The 14,951-nt window shown below is 37.9% G+C and overlaps 1 protein-coding gene across 1 annotated transcript in view; it reads left to right on the plus strand.

The window, feature by feature from the left end:
• Positions 1–14,951, plus strand: part of ATP5G3 (ATP synthase, H+ transporting, mitochondrial Fo complex, subunit C3 (subunit 9)) — a 70,858-nt gene that overhangs the window by 31,235 nt on the left and 24,672 nt on the right. Inside the window, exon 3 of the mRNA XM_009894636.1 lies at positions 2,885–3,000. Coding sequence (XP_009892938.1) covers positions 2,885–3,000 — 116 coding nt within the window. The remainder of the gene's footprint in view (positions 1–2,884; positions 3,001–14,951) is intronic.

The following is a 14,951-nucleotide window of genomic DNA, read 5'->3' on the forward strand; positions in this document are numbered from 1 at the left end:
CTAATCACAAAAGGATTACCACTGAAAATGAACATAGTCTGTGCAATTAGTCTGATAATTAAGACTTAAGTACTGGACAGAGATCAAAGTGCTTGTAATCTGCAATAAAGTTCCTAGAGTTGTAAGGATTTTCAAAATGTTAGCTTGTGCTTTATTGCACCTTCCATTTATTGTGTACCCATGATAGCAGCAAACACATTTTCCCAATGGATATCAGCATGTATAACTGCAACAGCTGTTACTACATAAGCCTGGTGTTTCTCACAATATGATTACTCTGTCAACGACTACCATAAAAGGTGGCATCTGTATTCATCAAACAGAGTTATCAATAAATGTAAAGCCATACAACAATTAGAGATCTCCAAGGAAGAACAAATCCAACCAAAAAAAATGTCAACCACACTATTTAATTACTAAGATTGTTAATCAATAAAATGCCTTCATAACTTTTAATTAATTTTTTATTTGAACTGAATGTTTAGAGAATCTGATTCTTTGTTTTCGTTTCATTGAACAGTTGTGCTGCTGAAGTACTGGTGGCATCTGCGAACAACCATCCTCCGGGGGACACTTCATGTCTGTAATTGCATTTTGTCACCTACAGAGGGTGTTAAGAATCTTGTTAAAAATAAAGGAAATAGTTGGGAGACATCTCACTGTAGCCATTATTATAGTGCAAATTACCAGGTAGAGCAATCCAGAAGCTGTCAGGAAAGGAAAAAAGAGTGTCAGGAAATCAACCATTCAGCAATTCATCATGGCCTAATGCTAGCTCTAAAATGAAGGCTTTAAAAAAGGCATTGTTTTATGAAGTAAGGGACATGATCTTTTTTTTTTTTTTTTTTTTTTTTTTTACAGCAGTGAATAAAGATAACAAGGAGAGTGGTTCTCTTATGAAAGATATAAAGACATAATGATGAAAAATGTCGATTATTTTATTGCACAAATTTGCAGGCAAGGTAAAAATGAGAGAGAGGTTACAACTGAAGGAGGCCATTGCTGTATATTACCTCACCTTTATTTTTATATTTATTTTGGAATATGCAGGCTGATTTTTGCAATCCTGGTTCAGGAAAAAAAAATGACAGGCTTTCTGGGTCACCAGTCTAGTCCCTAAAGGCTCTGTAAGATGTCATGAAACCAGTTAAAATTTGCTTTTCAGGAAGTTTTTACAAGTGCAGTCTTGATACTGATTGTAGCACAGATTGCCTTTGTTCTGTTAAGGGATATTGGACGAGTACGTTGCCATTTGTGTCACTAGCAAATAAATGTATTTGCCTCTTCCTTTGACTTTTGGATTTAGCTAGGTAGTATGGACCTTCTGATGTTGACTAACAGTGATGATTCTCCACTGCTGGAATGCCACTGGTGTGGCCATATCTGTTCTCTGTAACAGACTGCTGCTGTTACGGTGCACTGTCTGAGGAATGCCACCACTGTTGGTTTTGGTTTTGTTGGTTCACATTCATAATTATGGCAAAGCACTGGACACAAAAGTCTATCTTCTATAAAGCAGCTAAAATTGTACTCTCAGGGGTGGAGGTGGGAAGAAAACAAACAGCCAAACCACCAAAAGACAGTTAGTCAAATGTCAAGAAAGAACAGTTTGCATAGGCCATTTCCTGGTTAATTCTGTCTGGGTGAAGTGGAAAGAAGGGAGTAGAGTTTGCTGGTGGAAGGGGATAGTTCCCACAGGGCATGCAAAGAAGCAATCAAATATACGTGTACTACAAATTCAAATTACTGAGACAGCCCATCAGCATCAGAGGCATAAGGAAGGTATGTTTTATTTCATTATGTTGCTAAAGGACCCGAAATAGAAGACATGTAATCAAGAAATCCCTGTGAACCAATAGGTTGTGTGTGTAGGTGTCTTCTGGTTCCAGTCCTAGGAAGAGATGAACAGTCATCAAACCACACATCCTGCTGCAGGACCTCAATAGGAATTGAAGGGGAAAAGGAGAACATTCTGGATCATGTGATGATCCATAGGGTTACCTTAGAAAAATCAAATTTACCAAATTCAATCAGTGATAATGAAGGCAAAATAAAGTATGAGGGAAGCAACTGTAGATTACAAGTGTCACATTAAAATCCTGAAGGAAAGAAAGAGCCTTTAGCTGAATTGTGGGAGAAATAAATCAAAAGTCAATAATCAATCAAATATTTTAATATTAATTGCTGCTTATGCCCTCTCTTTTCTAATTCTTTTGCTGTTGTGACCATGATATCCTCTTGCCTAGTGTAAAATATAAATGTAAAAATCTGACTTCAGTGACTAGAATTTTCTAGACAAATTTTATAAACATCTGAATTGTTAGTCTTCCTTTTTTTTCCTCATCCTCTACATATAGACACTGAAATGCAAGAAGAAACTTAAAACATGAAGATAGCAATCTCTCATTATTTAACTATCATGTTTTCTTGGGGTTTTGAGGATTTACTTCCTTATATTCAAGATTGTGTGAAAAATTAGAAGCTGCTTGGCAATTTCTTAGACCCTTCTCAGAAACAAATCACAGCACCTAGCTAATTTCTGATTTTTCTATCAAAAAAATCTGTAAAACAATAAAGACATGAAAAAACTAGTCCAAAATTAATCAAATCCAAAAAGCAAAAATATTAGATCAACCACCTGAATTGCACAATTTACCTCCTGACTTAAAGACATAAAAGATTTTAAACCTAATATATACATAAACACGCATGTATCTTGATAGTTTGGGAAAAATACATTTCGGGATCTCTTATTTTAACTTTACTAGTGCTGGAATATCTATAGGCTCCTTTGTGGATTTTTCTGAAGTTACAATGATGCGGAAAAAAATAGCAAAATTGCATACCTTGTTTATAATCTTGTTTTATTGTTTCTGTGAAACAGAGAGGCATCGACTTAAAGACGTTAGACTTCAATCCACTTTCTACTGATGTGAATGGCAAAATTACCACTTGTTTCAGTGGTGGAGGACTGGGCTCTTTGCCAACAATTACGTTCTGGTATTTTGGCCAAATCCTGTTACGGCTAAAGTTGATAGCAGCATTTTTATTGACATCTATAGGAGCAGAAGTTTAGGCAAAATACTAGCATTGATTCAATAGCCATGCTTAATATTTCGTTTTGCTATGAGGAAAAAGTAGACAAAGGTATATTGCAAACATGCTGTTCAGAGGCCTGGTTACTTGCCAGCACTGATGCAGCTTTGTAATACATTACTTAAGAAGCAGAAATCCTGGCAGAAATGAAGGTGGCCAAAAATCTGTCCTTGTTCACCTTATGAAAATGTCACAAGAACTATCAGTAGCAGGGGGTTGCATTGTAGTTAATAAATAAATGGTAAGAGACAGTTGTCTCAGATTGAGGGCATCCCATAACTTTAGGTGATAGCCGAAAGACCTGTGAAGATAATAAACAGAAATAGTAACAAGCAGAATACTGTATAAGATGGCAAGTTAAAGCACTCTGCACTTCACTGAAGTCTCTGAAAGCTCTTGGTGTGCTATACAGTCCTATCACATGGAAGAATAATGCAATTATCAATTAATAGTTGGTGATGTTTTTTTTTTTTTGAATGGAACTGATTGATGACTAAGTGGCAGAAGGTTTAATTACAAGCACAAACTCATGAAGTTTGTATTGATAAAAAAGGGTTTTATTTATATCCAGCCCTAATGCAGCACAAGAGCTAGTCTTCACTGGCAATGTTAGTGATATTTACTGAAGACTTTTCAGAATGGAGCACTCAGTTCTCATAGATATAAAAATACCCTTATGAACAGATAATAGGATCAATCACTTTTAGTATTTGGATGTCAGACATGTATGAAAACCCTGATAACTTCCTTCAGTAAAGAATTTTTAAATTTACTACTCAAAATATATACATGTACTTTAATTCACAGGAGAACAGATTAAGAGAACGTTCCTTCCGTGACACGTTGGATGAGAATCTGTCTTGTTACAATGCTAAAAATTCTCAATCCATCAATTAAACGCAGATTCAGGGCACCGTCTCATATTTCCTTGTCAAATAAATTATGTCCTACATCAAAGACCACACAGATTCCTACTTAACAAAACAGGGATATGTCTGAACGTATCATAAATGTGAAATATGAAAGAGAACAAAATGAGACAGCCAATAAAATGTAAGATTTGTTGGTCAGATAGCATATACCTTAGTGTTAGCAGCACTCAAAATTTGTGATTAAAGAAATATTCTTAATTGGTCCCTAATTTTCCCCAGAGATTGAAACTTTCTTGTAATACAAAACAGCAAACATGAAAATAGGAAAAGTAGCAGATGAAATTGTGTTTAAATGTATACGTTAATATTTTAGTATGAAAAGAAATTTCTCTTTTTTTTCTCTCCCATTCTTTTTTCAGTAAAACACTAAGCTGGGAAAGGATGCATATTGTCAAAGGACAAAGTTTGAAGATGATATAAAATTACTGAGGGTAGTCAAAACTAAAACCATAAGTAGAAATTCCCTACAACTTTCATAATAACTGCCTGTGCAATAAAATGGTGGCTAAAATTCCTGTCAATAAGGGCAAAATAACACGGATAGATCAGATCTAAGCAAGATACTGCTGCTCAAGAAAGAAATCTCAGATTGGGTTGCTTTATGAAAATGTGAATTTGTTACTCCTTAGTTTTCATAAAGTAAACACTGCCGAGAATAATTTGGAAATAATTTCCAAAGAAAACACTGAATTTATTAGACCTCTGATGTGCCCACATCTTAGATACACCTTGTTGTTCTGGTCAGAGTATAATAGAAAGTTACAGCAGAATTAGGAAAAGGAAGTACAAAAGAATGAGCAGACACAGAGTGGTTCTGTGCCAGCAATAATTGAACAAATAGGGACTTTTTATGTTTTTAAAAACTACCTTAAAAGATGGCTGAAGGAGATCCAATAGTAATCAGTGATAATGTGAAGAACAAGAAGGTTGTTCATATTGTTCATAACAGGAAGACCAGGCAGCATACGTCAAAATAAGGTGCGTTTAAAATAGATGATAAAACCAAATTGAAATGCGAGTTCCTTACTATGGCACGTTATACAATCCAAGAGTATAAACAGACTCAAAAAAGGATTAGACAGTTTTCTAAAGTATAAATCCACTGGTGACTCAGAAATACAACAATCCAGATGTGATCTCTATGGACACACCACATGACAAATCACACTATGCATGTCAGGTACCTGCTCCAAACAACTGTCAGTGATAGCTCAGTAGGATGGGTGAACCTTTAGTCTGACCCAAGATGGAAACATAAGTTTCACTGACGACTCTGATCTCCAAGGAAGTGACTGTACAGGGAATGAAGCCCTGAGCTCTAATCAACATAAAAATATGTTAATAATGTGTACTTTCCTTCCAGAATGAATGTTCCTCATTTTGTTTCCAGTTATTAGGAGCTCAGCATACTGAAGCACCTTTTGCAGATGAAGACTCTGAAGAAACTCTGGCCGAATAAAAGAAGCAGCTAGGAAGTAAGAATTTTGAGGTAGGTAAGTAATTAGATAATAATTTTTTAGTGGTCTAGGTAATATGGTGTGCTTTATGCACACTGTCTCCCGCCAATAGTCTTTCACACTGACATGAAAAATAGATCAGCCTATGCCTTGTTTTCTGAGTAAAAAGGAAGCTTCGCTGCCTATAACTGATCAACAGTTCATTCAGACAAGCCAATAAACATCCTCAAAATCTCTTTTTTTTTAATCTCAGTATGGATAGACAGTCACCAACTCATCCTCTGGGAGCTCACTTTCATCAGCAATGATCACAAGCTGCTATTAATCTTACATCAACCCTACGTTGATCTGATACCAGCTGGCCTTCTGGATAGAACAGGCAGTAGAAATTCTCCTTGCAATCCATGCATCAAGCCTCTAAGTTCTTGGCAAGGTAGCCTGTTTCTTCAGGCTGACATTAAGCTTGATATAAAATCTTCAGATGAAGATGAATCTGCCATGTGGAAATAGTTCCAGTGTTAAAGTACCCTTTGCATTTTATTCTTACTCTATGCATCACTGTCTTTTTTCCAGTCATTAGATCTTCTTATGCTGGCGTTGCTAGTTTAACTGGTTTGTACATATCAAACATCTTCATCTGTAGATAATTATGGACCATGATCAAACTATCTCTTAATTAACTGTGGATAAATGAAATAGATTAAGCTTATTCCAAGTCTCTATGGAAAGGTAGGTTCCCTCTTCTCAGGGCTTTTTTTCCTAGAGGTTTTCTGGTATGTCAACATACTTTCAAAGGGTAGGTACCTCCCATCCTGCACACCCTACCTCAGAAATAGACTTGATGCCACGTATGTCACTATTATTACCATCCTCTATAATTTTCTCAGTATTTCCATCTACATCTTGAAGAATCACATTAGGTCTTTCTTTGTCATTCTGAGACAACCTTTCCAGCTGCTTTTTAGCCATGGATTCCAAATCGCCTACTTTACAAATAGCCCCTACTTTCCAAGACAGAGTTCTCCATCCTTCTCACAACTGGTGCATTACCCACAGCTCTTCATTATTTCCTTTGTTTCACTTTCCTTTTACTCCTTATACCTAAATAAATATATATATGGGGAAAAAAAAACCTTCCTGCAAATTAAAATATATCAACATGTGAATACATGATATTTACCCTCAGTCATTGAAATGCAATCACAATTTCTGTCTATCGTCTCCACCACTACAAAAATATCTTCCAGTTGAGAAGGAGGTATGATACAAGAAGTACAACATGAGATGGAAAAAATACTTCATTTCTTAATTAGGCTGTGAACTTTTTCTGCATTTGACAATTTCCCTCCCAAGAGAAATATTCAACATATGACATGCTGTGCCTAGCTAGATGAGCAAACACAGCATACATATATTCACAAACATAAAAGAAGCACATGAATTGTAATAATTATAGCATCAGTGGGAATATAAAGAGGATGGCAGTTCATTACATAGGTTCATTAACCAGAATTGTTTGAGCGCATGTCCATGGGATCTTGCAGAATGTAGCCCTCTTTTGGAAACCAGACCTTACTATAAGCTTCATGTAAGAAATGGGTGATTTTTTTCCCCCGAATCTGAGATCAGACATCAGTGATAAGGATTTTACAACTTTTGAATAAAGTTATTAAATTAATAGCAGTAATACTGTGCCTCATATTCACAAGAATGAACGAATGAATCAAGTCGGTTAAATTGTTCAGCAGTGTGCTACATAAGCCTGGTATTTTCAATCATATCAAAGTCAAAAATTTTTCCTCGGAAAGGCAGCAATGCATGCTCCTGTGTGGCGGAGATGAAAGCGGTGGGGTATATGGGTATGTAACTTCCAATTTTGTTCATGGTATAATGCACATGTACAATTTTAGGAGCTGTCTGTCTGCGGTTTGGTCATCTGCAGCCTCTTACAGGAAGAAGGGAGACAGGGTGCTCTTTCACAGAGACCTCATTTCTGCTCTTTTGCTTTATCTTTAATCTGGAGTTACAATCCTTATGCTGCGAGCGAGAGGTGTTTTTTCTCCATGGGGAAAAGTATGACTGAAAGCACAACGACCTTATTGTGATTTAGTGAAAGATCCATCTCATCAGCTGTGAGGGAAGTTAAACTGATAAAGAATAATATATATAAAAGGAACTTTTCTCCAGCTGTGTAAAACACCACTTTAGATAACATCTCCTGTGCTCAGCAGCTACCAGTAAAGCTCTGAAAGTGTTTTCTTTCTCTCTCTCTCTGTCTCTGTGCCCATTTTTAGAAGAGGAAGCACGAAGGTAATCCATTTTATATGCTGACAACTGTTCAGGAAGGATGAAAAGCTGAAAGCCATGGCAAAACCCTCGCTGATGCTGATGGCACTACGTTTTACCTACCCTTCTGTGAAGATCAACATCCCCCATTCATGAGGCTGTTCAAGACTTTACGGGTAGTACATATTGTCACAGGGAGACTGCACCACTCAAGAGGAAATGCCTCTCTATTTTTTTTTTATCTTTAAACCAGAATTGTAACCCCTAATTAGCTTTTATCAATACTTGTTTGTGAAAGAGTACAAACCCCTCCCTTAGCGCCAGGGTCCTCAGGCTGGCACGAAGCCTGTGCAGCGTGGAGCCAGGGCAGTGGCAGTGGCAGCAGCAGCGGGGTGAGGGCACGGCACACCGAGGACAGAGATGGACTTTACTGCTCTTTGGTAGCTTAAACAAGGGGAAGGTACTCGAGACTCACAGCTATCTGTAATGGCCACATTTTCACTATGCCATAGCCTCCAACATAAGCACAAGGGTTTTTTTAGTTTGTTTTGTATTTTGGGCACATCCTGAGAAAAGAAAGGTATCAAGGTATGGCTGCTGTGCTGGCTCCTTTGGTTTGGCACCAAGGTCTGTAAGCCTTTCTGCCAATCCCTTAGTTGCTAAATGTTATATTAATGCTAATCATTCCATTGAAGTCTTAACTACAGAAATAACACAGAAATTAGAAAAATAACCCAAACAACTTCTCTTTTATTTAATCCCATTTATTCCTTCTCTAACACATATATTTGTACATCTTGGTATGTGGGCCAAAAAGAATTAATTTCCGTAAAAATCTGCTGAAATTCTAGCCCAGAACAACCCAAATGGAGGACCTGGCTGAGTCACAGACCTGACCACAGTCTTCTATGACATACTCTCTTTCTTCCACTTTTTTAAGTTCTCTGAAAAGAAGAGCATGAGCCATGAACACATGATGGTGAGAAGGGATACCCAACAAAGTGGAATAAATGTTCTTTCTTGCTCAGTAGGCCTGGATAAATCTATGCATTTAGGGTTGGAAATCCTTTTTTTATTTGTTTTTCCTTTTTTAGTCTATGTTTATTTTGAAAGATTGCGAGTGGAAAAAAAAGACATATAATGCTGAGGGCTAGGAATGGAGTATTTGGATCATCCTTGCTGCTGTGGCTGAATCCTGACTACTGCTGTTTACTTACTTATTGTTAATAAAAGACCAATAAGAGGACAATTAGACTGTGGTGAGAAACAGTAACCCTGTTTTGGCACCAATATCCCAGAATAATTCTGTTTCTGTACTGATGCTAAGGTACCACATAGGGAGGTTTTCTTTTGATGGAGTATGCACCAAAGAATGTTAACCAAGGAGATGACTGAATTAGTAACTCCCTTCAGAATCTCACTGGGAGTGTGTACCATTGGGGTTTTTTTGATTGGTATGTAGATTATAAGCATGATGGATGGTGATTATCTGCATTGCTGAAAAATAACTAACGTTGTAAGTGTGCTGGGGACTGCCACGTTCTTGTATGAATGCAACCAGAAGTGCAAGACATCCATGTGCTCTTATCGTCTCTACCAGTGAGTGGGAAAGTTAAAATTGGGAAGAGAATGAGGAGTAAAAACTATAGGCTGAGGATTACCTGAGTATTCGTAAAAGGTATTGGTGTCCCATTTTCACCCAGAGACCTTAAAGGGACAAGATGGACCTATGTGATTCTAAAGAGTGTTGTTCCTCAGGGGTTGGTATCAGGATGGGCGCTGTTTAACATCTTTGTTGGTGACATGGGCAGTGGGATTGAGTGCACCCTCAGCAAGTTTGTCGACGACACCAAGCTGTGTGGGGTGGTCAACACGCTGGAGGAAGGAATGCCATCCAGAGGGACCTTGACAGGCCTGAGAGGTGGGCCTGTGCAAGCCTCATGAAATTCAACAAGGTCAAGTGCAAGGTCCTGCACGTGGTCAGGGCAATCCCAAGCACAAATAGGAGAACGGATTGAGAGCATCCCTGAGGAGAAGGACTTGGGGGTGTTGGTGGATGAGAAGCTCAACATGAGCTGGCAATGTGCACTTGCAGTCGGGAAGGCCAGCTGAATCCTGGGATGCATCAAAAGCAGCGTGGCCAGCAGGTCAAGGGAAGTGATTCTGCTCCTCTACTTCTCTCACATGAGACCCCACATGGACTGCTGCGTCCAGCTCTGGAGACCCCAACAGAAGAAGGACGTGGACCTGTTGGAGCAGGTCGAGAGGAGGGACACAAAGATGATCAGAGGGCTGGAGCACCTCTCCTATGAATACAGGCTGAGAGAGCTGGGGTTGTTCAGCCTGCAGAAGAGAAGGCTCCGGGGAGACCTTATAGCAGCCTCCCAGTACCTAGAGGGAGCCTACAGGAAAGACTGAGAGGGACTCTTTATTAGGGAGTGTAGTGATAGGACAAGAGGTAACGGTTTTAAACTGAAAGAGGGTAGATTTAGATTAGATATTAGGAAGACATGCTTTACTGTGAGGGTGGTGAGACACTGGAACAGGTTGACCAGAGAAGTTGTGGATGCCCCATCCCTGGAGGTGTTTAAGGCCAGGCTGGGTCGGCCTTTGAGTAGTCTCCCTGCCCATGGCAGCAGGGTTGAATCTAGATGATCCTTAAGGTCCCTTCCAACCCCAACAATTATATGATTCAGGGACTCTAAGATTTAGATTTCCAAAGAAGGCAAACTTTATTAATGCCTATCCCTTTTGAAATTCCAGCTCAAGGAAAAGGTGCAATTACCATTTCTAAGTATCTCTGTTAAGACTATATACAAGGTTGCTTGCTTGATTTGATGATCACTGAAATGTGGGCAGACCCACAGTCCAGCACAGTGGAATATTCATTAATAAAATAGGTAAGTACTAATTTTAAGCAGCCACACTGAAAAAAATACATCAGAAGGCTCTCATAGCCTACTGCAGTCTACTGAACTAATCACTTTCTAATTAAATTTTCCATAGCTTGTCTTTGGAAAACTATCAACAAGCATCCTTCACCATTTGCTTAAGGCATTTTTTGTTTTTCCTTTAAAGGGCATTAAGTGGGTTTTTAATAAATTATTTTAGCAAGCAGAGATTGCTAAGAATAGAAATTGCAAGGTAGTTTTCTCATATTACTCAGCCTTACTGTTACAGAGTTGTTCCTACAATATTTTGTGTTAGTTTGGATTTTCCTGCATATTGATAATTAATGACAATATATCTATGTTACCCAAGTTTAAGATTGTAAGTAGTTTGAAATCTGTGACAATATAGCTGTATTAACCAGGAGTAATATTATGTTAAAGAAACTCCATCACCTGTGGATTCACTGTAGATCACTGTCCTCACAGACATAGAAGCCAGTGAGCCACAAAACTAATAATAATTGGGACTCCTAGCCGAGGTGAAAAGCTATTGCTTCATGGAACTATTTTCCAATCATCCTCTTTCCAGCTGAGCTGGACTAGTGACACTATAAACTGGCAATTAAAAGACTCAAGTTTAAAAATACCTTCAGCTTCCCAGGTCCCACAATGGCAAAGGTTAAGTGGATTATGTGGAGATAATTCACTCAGCTCCAGGGGGAGGGTGCTGATTGCCTGGGCTGTTGGTTACCTCCCTCTCTCCTCCTCACTTGCTGAAGCAATGATTGTTCCAATAGTGTCAACTTTGCCAACGTAAAACAAGAAGGGAGAGAAAAAGCCTAGAAAAATTTCCCAAGGGACACTGCAATTACTGATGGGCACTGGCTGATACTTGCAAACTTTACTTTGATACAGCCTTGAAAACTGAGCCTGGAAGTGGTCACTTCTCCTCGGCTAAGGTCTTAATGCTGCTAAATTCATGGCCATTCATGCAAGTCTTCCAGTAAATACACCCTGTTGTTCAAGGGAGAAGAAATATGAATAAGATTGCTGGCCTTACACGAACAGCTACTCTCCCCCATGCTCCAACTGAATTAAAACCACCAGTTACACCTCTAGTTGTGTGGCAACACCTACACAGTGTTTCCAATTAACTTTGTAAGTTTTTAATCAGTGACAAATGCATTTTTGTAAATTCAATTTGCCTTTTATTGCAGCACCTATAAAATGTCTTGCAGCATTCCGGAACTTTGTGAAGGTTTTACTTGCTACTGACATAACGCAGCTGTCGGACCTACAACAAAGGCTAAGGTTTATGAGCAACTTGAATTAGGATGTAGGTTAAGCAATTAAAGTTCAAGGAGGGGGAGGGGGAGATGGCTTTCCAAAATTTGCACTTGCCAATGTGAAAAAGCACACCAAAAACATGCTGCATACCGGGACGGGCAAAACTAAAGTGGCTAAGGAGGCTGTACTCAGTTTTAAACTCGCTATTTTGAGAGAGTTCCATATGTGAAAAGGTCACATGGATTTCAATAGTAAATCTGCGCTGCTATTTGTTTTCTTTTTTAATCAAACTCAAATGCATCCTGTTAAAGGGCTGAGTGATTAGATCGTAAATCTGGATGTTCTTGAAGATGATGAAGAAAATGCTTATCTGTAAAGCAATCATCATACTGCCAGTTCTATCGTTTGCACGTTTTTACAGGTGCTGGAAAAATGGTTTAATTTTAAATCATTTGCCTGAATTTCTAGGTAAGAAAAAAAAAATCATGCAGAATTTACAGTTAAAAGAGCAAATGGGTTACTTGTGATATATGGAAACAACCCATTACATCTAATCTTCTGTATCTAAATTTAGGGTATTAAAACAATCAACATTCAGAATAAACATGAATTAATATTTCATCTTCGTGAAACTCAACACTCAGTACGTTAACCTCTGCTTCCAGTTATATGATACAATACTCCTAAGTTCAACAACTCTGAAATTAGTCAGTTTTAATGGGGCCTCAGTATAAATTTGCCTCAGTAGGTTTTAAAAGTACAGCCAGTCCAAATAAGGTTACTAATTCTGGGTTTGAAATATTAATGCATGGAAGTCCTTATTCTGTGGGGTCCAGACCAGTACATATTGCACTAGCTTTCTCATTTCTTCTTTTTTGTTATTTTTTATTTTCCCTGTATCTTGATTTTTCCTTTGTTTGTCAAGTATTTATTCAATACTTTTGGCAGTGTATTTTTCTGTTGTAAGCATGATTAGGATATTGCTGCAACTTCTCCTTTGTGCATTTGGGTCTTACAGCTGATATGTCTCTTTGTCTGAACCTAGATTGTGGACATGGCTATGGCCAGCACGAGCAGCATATTTTGCTATTGCAGTGCTGGAGGGAAGTTGGGAAATGAATGTCTCTCTGGAACTTTATTCAAACAATGGATGTGGAAAATAAGTTTTTGGATTTATAGACATTCTTACAAAAGGAATGAGATGTGGAGCAATATTTTGAGGTGGGTAAACACATTTTGTAATTTCTTGCATGACCTATTTCCACTTTAACTTAAATCCCATCCAGTTAGATTAAACAGAGATGTTTTGATTTCTGGAGACTTTTGATCTATGGAAGTTAAGAGCCACAAGATACACCTATCTGGCACTGATGTGAGTGCCAAAATCTGTCTCAGTGGAAGCAAGCACAGTGCACGTTATCTGATGACAGTGGAAGTGTTGCATTATTTACTGCATAGAATGTCCACCCTGCAAAGATTTATGTGTTTGTTTAACTTTGTTCTATCTGGTTAATTGGCTCTAGTCACTGAAGATCCTCATATGCATAGAGTCAAACATCAATCTGTTTTATTTTCAACATATTTTTAAAATTACTTGCTAGATTGTACACTAGTTGAAAAGGCATTATTGTAAAAGCTTATTGTACTTTACAAAGGCCTAAGGTTTCTAAATTATATTTTTCCCACAGATCATAGCAAGCAGAGGGAGTAACAGCATCATTTACTTCACACAGTTTTCTTTAACTGACATTTACAAACATTATTTTTATTTGTTACGTTGTAGATCCTGCAATCTTTTGCTCATAAACGCAAACACTAACTTAAAATTGAGTTCAGTGCGCAAGTTTTGAACTGCATGCAGAGAAGATTAAAAGGAATAGTACAAAATCCTCTCCTGGGAAAGATCAAATGGTTACTAAAATGAAAGCAACCTAAAACTGTTGCGTTTAGCCCAGAGGGGGGGTAGGGGAATTGGGCATTTAGCTATAATTAACACCTTCTACTTAGACTCTCCAGTGTTTCAAATTGATTGTTTCCTATTATGGGTAGTTGCTCAGAAATCTGAAATCACTTTGATTTTTAAAAAAAATAGAATCAGAAAAAATACTATCAACTGATATGGCTAAATTCGAGGGTTCCCTCCTCAGGCAATAGTTCTGTAATCTTCAGACATCTATAGTCAGCCATAAAGCCATCAAGCATTAACTATATATACAAACACATTACTTCTGTGGGAACGTGTGATTGCAGAAAGAGTAAAAAACTTTTCCCTACTTTCTAAGGAACTTGTACTGAGGTTTTGCTTGGGCAAGGACTATATTAGTTCATCTGAAGCTTGAGATTAGCAACTTTATCCAGGATAAATGTCTTAAAGGTTCTTAGTGCTATTTCTTCATTCCTCCGTTATTTCAGCCAATGTTGCTTAAACGCCTCTCTGGGACATTTTGAATGAAGGTATTGTAGCTCTTCCTTTTTTCTGTTTATCTTGATAGGTAAAGTACCCAAAGAAACCAAAAAGCTGGCAAGCTTCCTTACTTGGCTTTCAGAGGCCTTGCTCAGTGTTTTTGGTGTTTCACATGCTGGAATCTGAAACACAGCTTATTTTCTCTCCTTCTTTTCTATTGTGTATGAACCCTTGTCAGGACATTGCCTACTGATCATTCAGTCCCTCAGTCTGGTCCCACAAAAGTAGTTGTTATTTTCCCTAAACAACAAGAAATGTGTTGCTATTTTATATCATCTGATTTAAGGAAAGATATTTCCTGCCTTTATGAACCTTGATTTACATGTTGCTGCTACTACACTCCTTTGGCATTTATAAATTCATATCCTGTGTAGGTTCATATCCTGCCCTTCTAATGCATTGCAGGTTGTTAACATACTTCTTAAACCGGTGGAGATAAATGCCGGTAGTACATCAGTAAAAATAAACTCTGGTTCATATGTGTACTAAAGAAAATATAATCTGTGTATTTCAAAATAACAAACCAGTGGAATTTGCT

Source organism: Charadrius vociferus, unplaced genomic scaffold, assembly GCF_000708025.1.
Source record: "Charadrius vociferus isolate BGI_N301 unplaced genomic scaffold, ASM70802v2 scaffold161, whole genome shotgun sequence".
Lineage (NCBI taxonomy): Eukaryota > Metazoa > Chordata > Aves > Charadriiformes > Charadriidae > Charadrius > Charadrius vociferus.